Source organism: Peromyscus leucopus, chromosome 22 (genome assembly GCF_004664715.2).
Source record: "Peromyscus leucopus breed LL Stock chromosome 22, UCI_PerLeu_2.1, whole genome shotgun sequence".
Taxonomy (NCBI): Eukaryota; Metazoa; Chordata; class Mammalia; order Rodentia; family Cricetidae; genus Peromyscus; species Peromyscus leucopus.
The window spans coordinates 1,608,753-1,621,987 of NC_051081.1; the positions used below are offsets into that span (position 1 = coordinate 1,608,753).

At 63.4% G+C, this 13,235-nt stretch overlaps 1 protein-coding gene across 5 annotated transcripts; it reads right to left on the bottom strand.

Annotated features, from left to right (window-relative positions):
* Positions 1-120: 120 nt before the first annotated feature.
* Creb3l3 (cAMP responsive element binding protein 3 like 3) lies at positions 121-13,235 on the bottom strand. 5 transcript variants are annotated; one of them, XM_028862747.2, is made up of 10 exons: positions 13,045-13,235; positions 7,382-7,522; positions 6,722-7,019; positions 5,346-5,452; positions 4,339-4,476; positions 3,705-3,811; positions 2,412-2,480; positions 1,845-1,929; positions 1,404-1,500; positions 121-942 (listed from the first exon to the last, which is right to left on the bottom strand). In XM_028862747.2, exons 2-10 carry the CDS (start codon positions 7,520-7,522, stop codon positions 560-562), a joined length of 1,425 nt encoding a protein of 474 aa, XP_028718580.1. In that variant the 5' UTR covers positions 13,045-13,235; the 3' UTR covers positions 121-559. The 5 variants fall into 5 exon arrangements, with proteins under 5 accessions (XP_028718580.1, XP_037054107.1, XP_028718579.1 ...); XM_037198212.1 differs by lacking the exon at positions 13,045-13,235 and adding an exon at positions 8,826-9,419; XM_028862746.2 differs by lacking the exon at positions 13,045-13,235 and adding an exon at positions 8,220-8,680 and having other exon boundaries at positions 6,722-7,016; positions 7,391-7,522.

A 13,235-nucleotide genomic window follows, 5' to 3' on the forward strand; every position in this document is an offset into this window, starting at 1 on the left:
TTGCTTTTGGAAACAGGGTCTCACTCTGTAGAGCAGGCTGGCCTCGAACTCACAGAGACCCGCCTGCTGGTGCCCCCAGTGCTGGGGTGACAGGCGCTACTCACTGAGCCACAGTCCGGGTACTGTCAAAATCCTTTATTGACAGTCACAACAGTCTTAGAAAAGGGGGCGCTTAGCCGGGCGGTGGAGGCGCACGCCTTTAATCCCAGCACTCGGGAGGCAGAGGCAGGAGGATCTCCGTGAGTTCGAGGCCAGCCTCTGTCATCCAGACCCTGTCTCTCAAAGGAAAACGGAGATGGGCGTTTGTGGGCTGGGCCCACTCTGAAGTCCACGCCCTGGTATTGGGGAGCCCGGGTCCCGGAGGCTCTGCGTCTTCCCAGTGGTCACGGGATAGGGAGGGCTCCGTGGGTTGGGGGTCAGGGCTCAGGTGTGTGTTTGTCGGGGTCTGCATAGGTGAGCGTCTAGTTCCTGTCCTAGGCCAGGGTCCTGCCAGCACCCCTCCGCTGGGTCTGGGGGCGGCTCTGGAGGAGGCGGTCAGTCCCAGGGTTGTCTGCGGCTGTCACAGCACCTCCAGGGCGCCCTGCACCAGACGCACCCTCAGCCACCTCGGCACCCAGGCCAGCCACATCTCCAGCCCTGGCATCTCCAGCCCCACCCGGCCCGGGCTGAGCAGCGATTCCAGAGCCACCCAGTCCAGCAGGGTGGCCCGGCCCAGGTCCCCCGTGGCGTTGACCAGCACCAGGGTGGCGTTGTCCAGCTCTCCGGTGGGGTCGCTCCGCATTGGCATTTCCATGAGACTCCCCCAGTCCGCGCCGAGGCCGCCGGGAGGAGAGCCGGTGTGGGGTGTGCCAGCGTCCGGCCAGGGGCCTGGGACCTCGGGGCCTGGGGCGATGTCGGGAGCCACGCGGGACGCAGCGTGGTTGTGGAGGGTTCGGGAAAACACTGAGGGGAATGTGGAGTCAGAGGAGAACACGGAGTCCCGACCCTCATTCCCTCGCCCCGGCCCCAGGCGGCCAGGATGCAGTGGGGACCGGGTACATTGCGTGCACTGTGGTTGTGGGGCGCCACGGCACCCCGTGTGGGTCTCAGGGCTGTTTCGAATGTTTCCACTCTTCCGTTGTGTGGACTTGGGAACTGAACTCAGGTCAAGCTGACCTACCTGCCCCCCAGCCCCCTGACATGGGCTCTTTTGGTTTTGGGGTGTGCATGTGTGTATTTATTTGTTGACGTTTTTGTCAGGGCTCTCGTAGCCCAGGCTGTCCTGGGTAGCCTAGAGTAGGGTGACGAGCCTGCACCCCCGCGCCTGATTTCCACGGTGCTAGGGAAGGAGGTCTGAGCCCGCCCTCGCCCCGCCCGCCCCCCGCCCTCACCCCCTCACCCCGTGGCAAGGCCGGGACCCCCACCTCGGACTGGCACGAAGTCGCCAGGGCTGTCGGCCTTGCTGGAGTCGAACGGGCTGATGGAGGGGAGGATGATCAGCACAAAGGACAGCAGAAGGACCTGCCGGACACGGGGCGGGGTCACCCCATCCTCCGAACCCACAGGCAGGGGAGCGGGTCCCGCCGGCGGGGGTGGGGGGCCTCGAGCTTTGGTTCCTTTAGGTGGGCGCGCGCCCGACTCCGTCACTGTCCCACCGCGGCCCCGCTCTGAACACACCCGCCTCCCCCTACCCACCGGACCCGGGCCGAGCGCCCCACCCCAGCCCTGGGGACCCCCACCCCGGCCCTGGGGACCCCCACCCAAGCACCCCCACCCCAGCCCTGGGGACCCCCCAGCCCTGGGACCCCAGCCCTGGGGACCCCCACCCCGGCCCTGGGGACCCCGGGGGGCTGCGGGGGACTCACGGCCACGCAGGTGCCGGCGTGGGCGGATTTGCTGGTGGACTGGACCACGAGGGCCTGCAGGTGTTTGAGCTGCTCCAGCAGAGACCTGCGGAGGGGAGAGGACACCCGGGGTGAGCCCTGGGGCCTCCTCCTCGCTGCCTGGCCCCCTCTGCAATCCCCCGGCCTCGGAGTACTAACCGCACTTCTAAGACGCCCTCCCTGGCTCCCTCCTGCCTCTCTGCCCCTCAGTGCCTGATCCTGCACACAGCACACAGCAGGCTCTGTCCGGCCCCAGGGCCTTTGCCCAGGCTTGCCCTCTGTACGAAGGACATTGTTTCCACGGATATGTCTGTAGCTGGTTCTTGCTCATGCCAGGGGACTTCGTATCTGCCAGTTCCTCTCTAGCCAACTCTTACACACCCATCAAAGCCCCAAATGAAATCCCCTTCTTGGTACACAGAGGTCTCATTTCTTGTTCTCTTACAGCCACTGTGCCAGAGTTTTTTGTCCTTCAAGACCTTCCCTGGGCAAACCCTAGGGGGAACCTCCCCCTCCCCCCCCCACCCCCGCATCTCAACACACACTCACAAATTTTGCTTTTCTAAATGCAAGACCTTCCTCTGCAGCTCCTGGTTCTGGGCAGTACACGCTGACATCCTGGGAAGACAAGGACGCGGTGACGCTGAGAACGTGCCTGTGACCCGCCCGCCCCCCCCACGGACACGTCCTGCTTCACACACGGGGACCCAGCGACTGAGAACACAGGGCAAATGGCAGCTGAGGCCACAGTGCCTCGCCACAGGCCGGGATGTGTGCGGCACTTGTGTGTCCGGGGTGCGCGCGCCTGTGGAGGCCGGAAGGGGACCCTGAGTGTGTCCTCCGATCTCTCGCCACTTGTTTTTAAGAGACCATCAGCCGGGTGTGGTGGCGCACGCCTTTAATCCCAGCACTCGGGAGGCAGAGCCAGGTGGATCTCTGTGAGTTCGAGGCCAGCCCGGGCTACAGAGTGAGATCCAGGAAAGGCGCAAAGCTACACAGAGAAACCCTGTCTCGAAATCTTGAAAAACCAAGGAGAGGGAGAGGGAGAGTCACCACCGCTCTCCCCGCTTTCTTTTGAAAACATCTCCTACGGTTACTGCTGTGGAGACAGGGTCTCTCTATACAGCCCGGCCTGGCCGGAGATCACAGACATCCTCCTGCCTCTGCCTTTCCAGTGCTGGGATCGAAGGTGTGGCCGCCACATCCAGATCTCATCTATGTATGTGGGAGGGTTGGCCCTGTGTGTGGTAGGAGGTGTTGGCCTGAGCGTGTGTGCGCGAAGTGTGTGTGTGCCTGTGCGTGTGTGAGCGTGTGTGTGTGCCTGTGCGTGTGTGAGCGTGTGTGTGTGTGTGTGTGCTTGTGTGCGCGTGTGTGTGTGTGAGCATGTGAATGTGTGAGCGCAGCATGTGCATGCAGTGCACACAGGGGCTGGAAGGGGGCGCTGGATCCCGGCACTGAAGTGAGGCCATGGTGAGCCACCTGGGGACGCTGGGAATTGAACCTGGGTCCTCGGGAGGGGCGGCCTAACTGCTGAGCCCCTGAGGAGGGGGAGGAGGGGGATCTCCCGGGGAGTCGCCCTGACCCCGCAGAGCCGAGCAGGCCACGTGCAGCCCCGCCCTCCCCAGCGACGTCCCCCGGGGACTCATCCGCCTCCCCCAAGCCTGACGGCCCGAGTTCGAGTCCCACAACCCCGGGGAGGCTGAGCGGCCCACACGTGGGCGCGGTGGGTGCGGTGAGTGCGGTGAGCACGGTCGGTCTCAGGCCCACGGACCCGTCCTCCCCGTTGTCAGGCTGCGGGCTCTGACCACCTGTGCCTCGGTTTCCCCGGGCGAGCGGCCCTACCGGTTCTCCAGCCCGTCGATGTACTCCTTCTTCTTCTTCCGGCTCTCCTGAGCCGACTGCTTGTTCCGGATCTTCCTGCGGATTTTCTTCAGGACCCTCTCCTCATACTGTGTGTGTGTGGGGGGGTGTCAGCCTCAGCTACCCCCGCCCCGTACCCAACCAGTGAGCGGTGTGCAAGAGACGGGGTAGCCCAGGCTGGCCCGGAACTCCTGCCTCCCGCTCCTGGGCGCCCCGCCTGGTTTCTGCGGTACTGTGATCGCAGCACAGGGCCTCGTGTGCGCTGCAGAGCAACCCCGCCCCCCGAGCCGCCCCCCCAGTCCTGCTCCACCTCAGAACGTTCCAGAGCTCCCACGGCTGCACCCGCAGTGGGGACCCCAGTTGGCCTTGGCTCGGGCCACAGCGCCCCCTGGTGGCGATGCCTGGGAACAGCATCAGCGTACATGGAAGGCTCCGTGAGTTCGAGGCCAGCCTGGGCTACAGAGCGAGCTCCTCTACGCCCCGGCTGCACAGTGGTTCCACCCACAGGGCCTCACACACATCCCGGGCTGGGGAGCGCGCACCTGCCCCACTCCGGAGGTGGAGGCGGGGGGATAGGAGCTGCACACGCCCCGTGCGGCAGACCTGCCCCACGCACCTTGGTGAGAGGCAGCTGGGTGGGGAGCGTCACCCCCTCCTTAGCCAGCAGCTTCTTCTCGTCCTCCGTCAGCACCAGCTCCTGGCAGTGCCCGCTCCCGGGACCCAGCAGCTGGGAGGCGGCCAAGGGGTGCTGTTGCTGTGGTAACGAGGGGGCGTCCATTAGAGACGCACAGACTCCGGAACTAACACAATGAGCAGGGGTGGGGAGGGACACGGGCCTGTCACCTGAACACCCAGGACGACAGGGCGTGGGGAACTTAGCAAGACCCTGTCCCCAGAAATAAAGAGGGCTGGGGGCGGGGCTCAGGGATGGGGGCGGGGCCAGGGATGGGGGTGGAGCTCAGGGCTGGGGCGGGACTTTTCGGTTGATTGGCGGGTGCAGTGGCCCTGCGGCATCACCACTTAGATGGACGCTGCCATTGCTCCCGACAGCCTCTATCCTGAGCCTGCCTCCCTGCAGCAGGCACCCAGGGCTGGTCCTGCTGCCCTCCCCATGGCCCCCACCCCTGGCCAGCCCAGAAGAGCGGGCGTCAGTGTCCCAGACTGTGCGGGGCGGACATGGGGGCGGGGGTGTCTGTCCGACACCGGGACCTGCAGCAGTGGGGGGGGGCGGGGGTGTCTGTCCGACATCGGGACCTGCAGCAGTGGGGGGGGGGTGTCTGTCCGACATCGGGACCTGCAGCAGTGGGGGGGGGGTGTCTGTCCGACACCGGGACTGCAGCAGTGGGGGGCGGGGTGTCTGTCCGACATCCGGACCTGCAGCAGCAGTGGGGGGCGGGGGTGTCTGTCCGACATCCGGACCTGCAGCAGCAGTGGGGGGGTGGGGGTGTCTGTCCGGACATCCGGACCTGCAGCAGTGGGGGGCGGGGTGTCTGTCCGGACATCCGGACCTGCAGCAGTGGGGGGGCGGGGGTGTCTGTCCGACATCGGGACCTGCAGCAGTGGGGGGGCGGGGGTGTCTGTCCGACATCGGGACCTGCAGCAGTGGGGGGGCGGGCTGCCTACCGAGTCCCCGCCGCCGCCGGACAGCAGCAGTTCCTTCACCGTGAGGTTGAATCTGGAGGGCGAGCCAGCCTGCTCCTCCGGGTACAGGGCGTCTGCGCCCCACATGTCTGCGGGGAAGGGGACGGAGAGGACGGGGGCGTCAGTGTCCGCGCCCGGCCCAGCAGGTCCCTAAAGTCGGCCTCAAAGGAGGCCTCTCTCCCGGTTAAGACGGGGTCTCTGTCCCCCTGGCTGTCCTGGATCTCGCTCTGTAGCCCAGGCTGGCCTCGAACACAGATCTGCCTGCCTCTGCCTCCCGAGTGCGGGGACCACAGCCTGAATGGGAGGGAACATGATCCCGTGCCTCAGTCTCCCCTCTGCTGTATGATGCAGCCGCACACTCATCTTATAAAGAGGGTCTGTGCCCTGGGGCGACAGAGGCACAGCATGGTGTAGGGGACTTAGAGCCAGCACAGCCTGGAGAGGCCGTGCACAGGGAGACAGGACTGGGACGAGGCCCGACCTCTGGATGCGCACAGCAGGCATGGGGCTCAACACGTGAGCAGACTGAGCAGCGCTGCGCGGCTTAGGAAAGGAGCCGCCCCTCACTGAACTTAAAATTTATCAGGAACGAGGACTAATTGAGAGAAGCAAGCAGCTTGCAAATCTTCAGAGACAGAGCTTGGGGGCGTGGTCAGGTGGAGCCCCGCCTAGAATCCCCAGTGAGGGGCTGGGGGCGTGGTCAGGGTGGAGCCCCGCCTAGAATCCCCCAGAGAGGGGCTGGGGGCGTGGTCAGGGTGGAGCCCCGCCTAGAATCCCCAGTGAGGGGCTGGGGGCGTGGTCAGGGTGGAGCCCGGCCTAGAATCCCCAGTGAGGGGCTGGGGGCGTGGTCAGGGTGGAGCCCCGCCTAGAATCCCCAGTGAGGGGCTGGGGGCGTGGTCGGGGTGGAGCCCCGCCCAGAATCCCCCAGTGAGGGGCTGGGGGCGTGGTCAGGGTGGAGCCCCGCCCAGAACCCCGGTGAGGGGCTGGGGGCGTGGTCAGGTGGGGCCCTGCGTCCTGTGTCTCCCCTGCGGCTCTTCCTGGCTAAGGGCGCGATCGATCGATGCCCCTGCAGTCAATCATTATTGATCTCTGGGGCGGCCTCTGATAAGCTGTCCTTCAGGGCAGGGCCCGCGCCTGCGCCAGGGGCTCGGGAATCTCCCGTGCTTTTACTGAGCACCTACTGCGTGAGCCACCCGTGGACAAACCGAGATCCAGGCCACGCTCCGGGCTCGCGCCCTGGCTGCCCGGAGCCGCCCGTGGGAGTTTGTGTCTCAGGACCGAGGCCGGGGCCGCCCCAGTCTGTGAAGTGGGCCCCCCTGTGTCCCCCGCCCCACCGTGTCCGTCCGCCCCACGCTCACCCAGGTCGATGGCCACCGAGGACTCCAGCACTTGTGTCCTTGGAGGCGCGGGGCACGGGGCGCGGGGCAGGTAGGAGGCGCAGGGCCCCTTGCCAGGCTGGCCGGGGTGACCCCTGGCTGCGGGGGTCGCGGCTCCGGGGCTGCCCCGGGGAGGGGTGTCCTGCGGGTCCGAGGGCAGGTCCTCCGAGATGCCGCTGTCGCTGTCGGCCGGGGACCATATCGGGGAGCTGGGGTCGGAGTCCCCGGGCCCCAGGAGGGAATTTAGGAAGTCGTCGGAGTCAGAATTCGGCAGAACCTTCTAGCGGGTGGGGAGATCGAGACACACGGGTCAGGCTGCTGGTGGGGCCGCGCAGCTCCCGACCCCCTCTCTGCCTTCGGGACCCAGGCATCCTTCCTCCCTGAGCACCCGAGCAGTGAGACGGCCGACGGAGAGCCGCGGCGAGCACCTCCGAGTCCTGAGGTTGCATCTGGACTCGGTTCGCCCGGCTGTGTGACTCGGGGTGCGCGCCGGGCCCTCTCTGAGCCTTCACCCCCGACCCCCGTGAGAAGGCGGGTCAAGGGCTGTGGTGAGGCTGCCTGGTTCAGGCCAGCAGGGCCACAGGCCTGTCCTGCGCCCCCCACCCCAGCACGGCGGCTGGCAGCGCCCACACGGGACCTCACCTCCCTCACCTGCTCCTCCCCGGCGTGGGCCCAGCTCCCCGCCAGCTCCACATTCCTCAGGATGCCGTCCTGCCGGTCAAACAAGAGATCCAGGAGCTCCAGGCTGTCCAGGGCACCCATGGCGCAGGCAGGGGACTCCATCTGCAGTGAGGAGACAGAGGGGGGCAGGTCACGCGGCGCCCTTCACACACAGCACCCCAACGCCTTCCTGGGCCCCCGGCTGGGTCTCTGTCTGCGAATCTGCCCAAGTGTTGACCGAGTTGGGCCGGGGTGGCCAGGAGTCTAAAAACCCACGGAGGTGCGTGTGAGGCTATGATGTGAGTCCTCAGGAGGCTGAGGCAGGAGGATGGCAGGTTCCAAGCCAGCCTGGGCTACCACGAGCAAGACTCAAAACAAAACAAAAAACAAACAAAACAAGCAAACAAATGAAATCTGGGCATCCATATGGCTAGTGCGCTGCGGCACACATTTCACTGTAATTAAAAATGTTAATATAGCCGGGCGCACGCCTTTAATCCCAGCACTCGGGAGGCAGAGGCAGGTGGATCTCTGTGAGTTCGAGGCCAGCCTGGGCTACAGAATGAGTTTGAGTCCAGCCTGGTCTACAGAGTGAGTTCCAGGGTAGCCAGGGCTTCCCAGAGAAACCCCCGTCTTGAAAAACAAAAAAAAGTTAATATAGACGCATGTAAAAACTTCTAGAGATTGGCGCCTGGACTAACCCGGTCCTGGAGTCCTGGGAGGCTGTGGGTTCCCCTGCACCCCTCTCCAGCCGTCCTCCCGCAGGTGCGGTGGGGCCCTGTCAGCCTGGACCCCCAGCGCATCCCCCACGGCCCCTCACCTTTCCAATGTCCCCATCCATGTCCCGGCCCGCGGCAGCCCCTTCCCGGGTCCCTGTCGCCGCCTGCTGCGCCCTTTGCCACGTCTCCACCCCCAAAGGATGCTGAAATACCGGGCCGCAACTCCCAGCCCAGCCCCCGCTGCGACTGGGCCCCCGGGGAGACGGACAGGACCCGGGGCCAATGGCGAGCGGCGGCGCGGGAGGGCGGGACGACCGTTATCGCTCTGTTTTGTGCTTTTCCAGGGAGCAAAGAGCAAAGTCTGGGCTGTCGGGTCTGCGCGACCTCTCCCCTACTTACAGCCTGCCGCTGTCTGGCCTCCCCGGGGGTCGGGTCCCCAGCAAACCAGGGGGTCCTGGGGGGGGTCGTGCCTGCCCCAGCGACAGATAAAACAGCAGCCTCTGCTTGTGCAGCCTCTGCTTGTGCAGCCTCTGCTTGTGCAGCCTCTGCTTGTGCCTGGAATTCCGTCCCCCCACCCACCCCATGCAGGGTGACCCCTCACCGTCGAGCGTCCCCCACCGTCCCACGTGGGGCATCCATTCCTGTGGAGTCACCTGACCCGCATGGATTTAGGCAACAAATATTTATACAAGGCGCACTTTCCTTACCCCAGCGCCTGTCCGCTAGGCTGCCTGGCCGGCGCTGTGAGCACCTCCTTGACCAGCCTGGGCTCCCAGTCCCTATGCATCTAAGGACGACCTTGAACTCCTGATCCTCCTGCCTCCGCCTCCTGGGATGACAGGGGTAGATGTGGATCACCACACCTGGCTTCTGCGGGACTGGGACACAGAGAACCCAGGGCTTTGTGTGTGTCAGGCAAACTCTACCGACGCCTTTACAGCCTTCCAAGCCCTGTCTGCCAGGTCCATCTGCCCCCTGCTTCCCTTCCGCCCTTGGGGGCCGGGATAAACCGGACAGGTCATTGCTAACTGCTGTTCTCCAGAGAGGGTGGGTACACAGGTGGCGCTCATTCCATGCCTGCTCAAGAACGCCTCCTGTGTACCTGCCACCGGTTTAGGCGTGGCCAATCAATCCACAAGTGGCCTGGACTGAGATGGGTAGAGAGATGCTTAATGGCTTGAGAGATAAATGTCAGCAAGAAACCAAATGAAGTCGGGCTGAGGTGGGGCACTCCTTTAGTCCCAGCACTCGGGAGGAAGAGGCAGGTGGATCTCTGAGTTCGAGGCCAGCCTGGGCTACAGAGTGAGATCCAGGACAGCCAGGGCTACACAGAGAAACCCTGTCTCAAAACAAAACAAAAGAAAGAAAGAAAGAAAGAGAGAGAGAGAGAGAGAGAGAGAGAAAGAGAAAAGAAAGAAAGAAAGAAAGAAAGAAAGAAAGAAAGAAAGAAAGAAAGAAAGAAAGAGAAAACAAAACCAAATGACTCCATAGCAAGGAATCCCGGGCCATCTGGAGTCCTGAATGGGAGACTGAGTTAGGTGAGCGGAGAGCACCCGGAAGATGCTTCAGGGTGAAGAAATGGCCTGTGCAAAGGTCCTGGGGCAGGACAGAGCTTCGAGCTTGGAGGAGCATTGAGGACCCTCCTGGGAAGAGGAAGGATGGGGGTGTAAGATAATGCCCTTGAGATGACACTGGGGGGCGTGTAAGTGAGCACCTACTCAGTAAGTAAACACCAGAAAGGTTTATGCAGAAGGCTGAAACCCTAGCACTACCTGAGTGGAAGGGGTCGGGGACATTGGAGTTGAGGTCTGGAAAGAGGTGACAGTGAGGGAGAGACAGCCAGGACTGGCAGGGACGACAGGAGAGGAGGCAGGCAGGGCTGGACAGGACATGCAGGGCTTCGAGGACTGTCGAAGAGTTTACCGTGGACCAAATGTAGCAGGAAGTGGCTGGGAACTCAGAGAACGGAGGAGGAGCCGCGGGCAGCATCGGGAGAAATGGACTTCCTGGCCTCTATTTGGCGGGGACCTCAAGTGAGTGGAGGCCAGGGCACCGCTCTGTGCCCGGCAGGACCCAGGACGTCCCACAGAGCACAGCAGCCCAGGGTCCCCAGCGCCGTGGGCTCCTGAGCAGAGCTGCAGCCCTGTGCAAGCCCCGGCCCCAGGGCCCTTGGCCTCTGGTTTTCTCACAGCCCCCAGGGTCCTCTCTGTTTGGTTTGGCCAGAACGTGAGGTCACCAGAGAATGTCCTTTAGTCATTTGTGAGATGGCTTCTTGTCACCCTGCTGTGCCGGAGGACGACCACCTGCTGGCGGAGGTTTGTTCCCAGCTCCTCCAGAGGACCCGGCAGGAAGAATTTAAATGCAAGGGAGCCTGGCGCGCTGAGGCTTGCCTTTAATCCCAGCACTCAGGAGGCAGAGCCAGGCGGATCTCTGAGTCCAAGGCCAGCCTGGTCTACAGAATGAGTTCCAGGACAGCCTGGGCTACACAGAGAAACCCTGTCTCGAAAAAAGAAAAACAAACAAAAAAGCTAATAAAAATAAACAAATAAAATTAAAGCAAAAAGAGAGCCTTCACTCGGGAGGCAGAGGCAGGCAGATCTCTGTGAGTTCGAGGCCAGCCTGGGCTACCAAGTGAGTTCCAGGAAAGGCACAAAGCTACACAGAGAAACCCTGTCTCGAAACTCCTCCCTCCCCCCAAAAAAAGAGAGAGAGAGCCTGGGACATAGTGTAGCTCAAGAGCATACCCCCCCTTCCCAGAAATCCCCAGTGAGGGGCTGGGGGCGTGGTCAGGGTGGAGCCCCGCCTAGAATCTCCAGTGAGGGGCTGGGGGCGTGGTCAGGGTGGAGCCCCGCCTAGAATCCCCAGTGAGGGCTGGGGGCGTGGTCAGGGTGGAGCCCCGCCCAGAACCCCCCCGAGCGGGTTGGGGGGTGGCTGAGTCATGAATTCTTCCCCATCCTGCCATGAGGCACAGAGCCCCATCCCTATTACTGCAAAAGTTAAATCCAGTCATTAATTAATTCGTAATTAACTAGGTCTGTCCTTTGCGGGCGACTTTATGACGAGGTGTGTCTGCAGGAAGCTCACAGCCGCCACCGTCTTGTGATGGTGACTCTCGGGGCGTCTCTGTCCCTCCCTGGCAGCCCGATCCCCGGGTCCTGAAGGTGCTGGGTGTGTCAGGACAGACTGCACTGTGCATGGACAGAGCGCCTGACTCACTCAGCCCCTGCTGCGGGGCCAGGCCACACCCAGGTTCTGGGCCCGGCATCCTTATCTGCTCACCTGAGTCTCTCCCCCCCCTCCCCGCCTTTGTCCCCCAAAGGGACAGCTGCTGGGAAGGATGGAGAGGTCCCGGCCCCTCCCCCCCCCCCCCAGAACACGGCTAGGTGTGAGTAACCCCCTTGTGATAGTGACGGGGTGTGGCTGGGTGGCCACAGGGGACTCTGCTCTCTCTTGGGTGCCTGTCAGGCTTCATCCTTCCGGGAGGGTGCGCCGTGTGCACCCCCAGCCCCGCTCTGTGGGAGCGCCGGTCCTCACATTCTACAAGCCCTTAACCAGCTAAGTCACCCCTCTGGCCTTGGGCCAGGCCTGGAGACGGAGAGGACTTAACTAAGAGATCACCCCGCTCCCCACCCCGGTAGATGACCCCAATAGCCTCAAAAAGATTCGTGGCAGAGCCAGTGTGGGGGCATCCCAGCCCTCGGGGTGGGGTGGAGGAATGAGGGACAGTGGGGTGGCCTGGACCTGTGGTAGGCCAAGAGCCTCGGGAGGCGAGAGAGTGGGTCGGGTGGGTGGAACGGTGTTTAGATCCAGGAACAGCCTGTGCGAAGGCCCTGAGGTTAGAGGCTAACCTCAGAGGCCCGTGGGGTGGCAATGGCTGGGCTGAGGACAGAGTGCTGGAGAGGACAGGGTGGACAGGTGACCCCGGGACGGGGCTGTAGAGCGAGGCCTGTGGGGTCAGTCCCCCCATGATGATGGCTTTAGAAGATTCTCCAGGAGCCGGGGTTGAGCTCAGAACAGGAAGGCTCCAAGATGGCTGCCCAGGTCAGCGCCGCACAGGGGCCGCCTCGGGTCCATCTCCCACTCCAGGCTCTGCCGTCCCCACCCCAGCCCGCTGGGTCTAGCCGCTATCTCATCAGCGAATGCTTTATGGCCTGGGGGTACAAAGGTGACAGTGAACCCCAATGCCAGGCAAAAGGGGCCGCAGGGGCCTGGTGCTGACCCTCGGTCTCAGCGCGGGCCCTGGTGCCGCAGGGGCTCGGGGTCGCCCGGCATCTCACAGGCTGCTGAAGAAAGGCCAGGGCGCAGTCACATTTGTTCGTGACAGGGATCCTCCTGCCTCAGCCTCCCGAGTGCTGGGATGACAGGGATGTGCAGGACACCTGCTCGGGTGAGATCTCTTAGAAGGACATCACTTAGCCGGGTGGTGGTGGCGCACGCCTTTAATCCCGGCACTCGGGAGGCAGAGGCAGGCGGATCTCTGTGAGTTTGAGGCCAGCCTGGGCTACAGAGCGAGATCCAGGACAGCCTGGGCTACAGAGCGAGATCCAGGACAGCCTGGGCTACAGAGTGAGTTCCAGGACAGCCTGGGCTACAGAGCGAGTTCCAGGACAGCCTGGGCTGCACAGAGAAGCTGGGTCCTCTGTGAGAGCAGCCGTGCTCTAACCACTGAGCCCTCTTTCCGTGGTACTCAGCTTGGAGCCCGGGACCTCATCCACGGTAGGCCGGAGCCCTGCCAACGCGCCACACGCTTGCCCTGGCTTTTCCATTGAGAATCTGCCAGGGATACGCAGGCACCTGCCTGCCATCTGAGCACGCAGGGGGTGGAGGCAGGAGGATTGCTATTACTTCAGGGTCAGTCTGGGTCACAGACACCCTGTGTCTAAATATAAACAACAAAGCCAGGCAAGATAGTGGGGTGGCACAGACCTGTCATTCCCGTGCCCAGGAAGTGGAGGACTTCACGACTTAGGGATTGGAGTCTAGCCTGGGCTATGAGAGACCCTGACTCAAGAAAAATAAAAAGCAAAAGTAAACAGGCAAAATGGATCAAGCCTGGGGCGGCGGCTCCGGCGTTAACCCTGGACAGCCTGCACCACACAGCGAGCCCGACCGATATT

Excerpts from the sequence above, each read along its gene's own strand:
- Creb3l3 (XM_028862744.2), bottom strand. The coding sequence starts at position 8,240 with ATGGATGGGGACATTGGAAAG. Across the intron at positions 7,523-8,219 it reads TGGATGGGGACATTGGAAAG|ATGGAGTCCCCTGCCTGCGC; the intron begins GTGAGGGGCCGT and ends TCCTCACTGCAG. Across the intron at positions 5,453-6,721 it reads CTCGGTGGCCATCGACCTGG|ACATGTGGGGCGCAGACGCC; the intron begins GTGAGCGTGGGG and ends CCTTCCCCGCAG.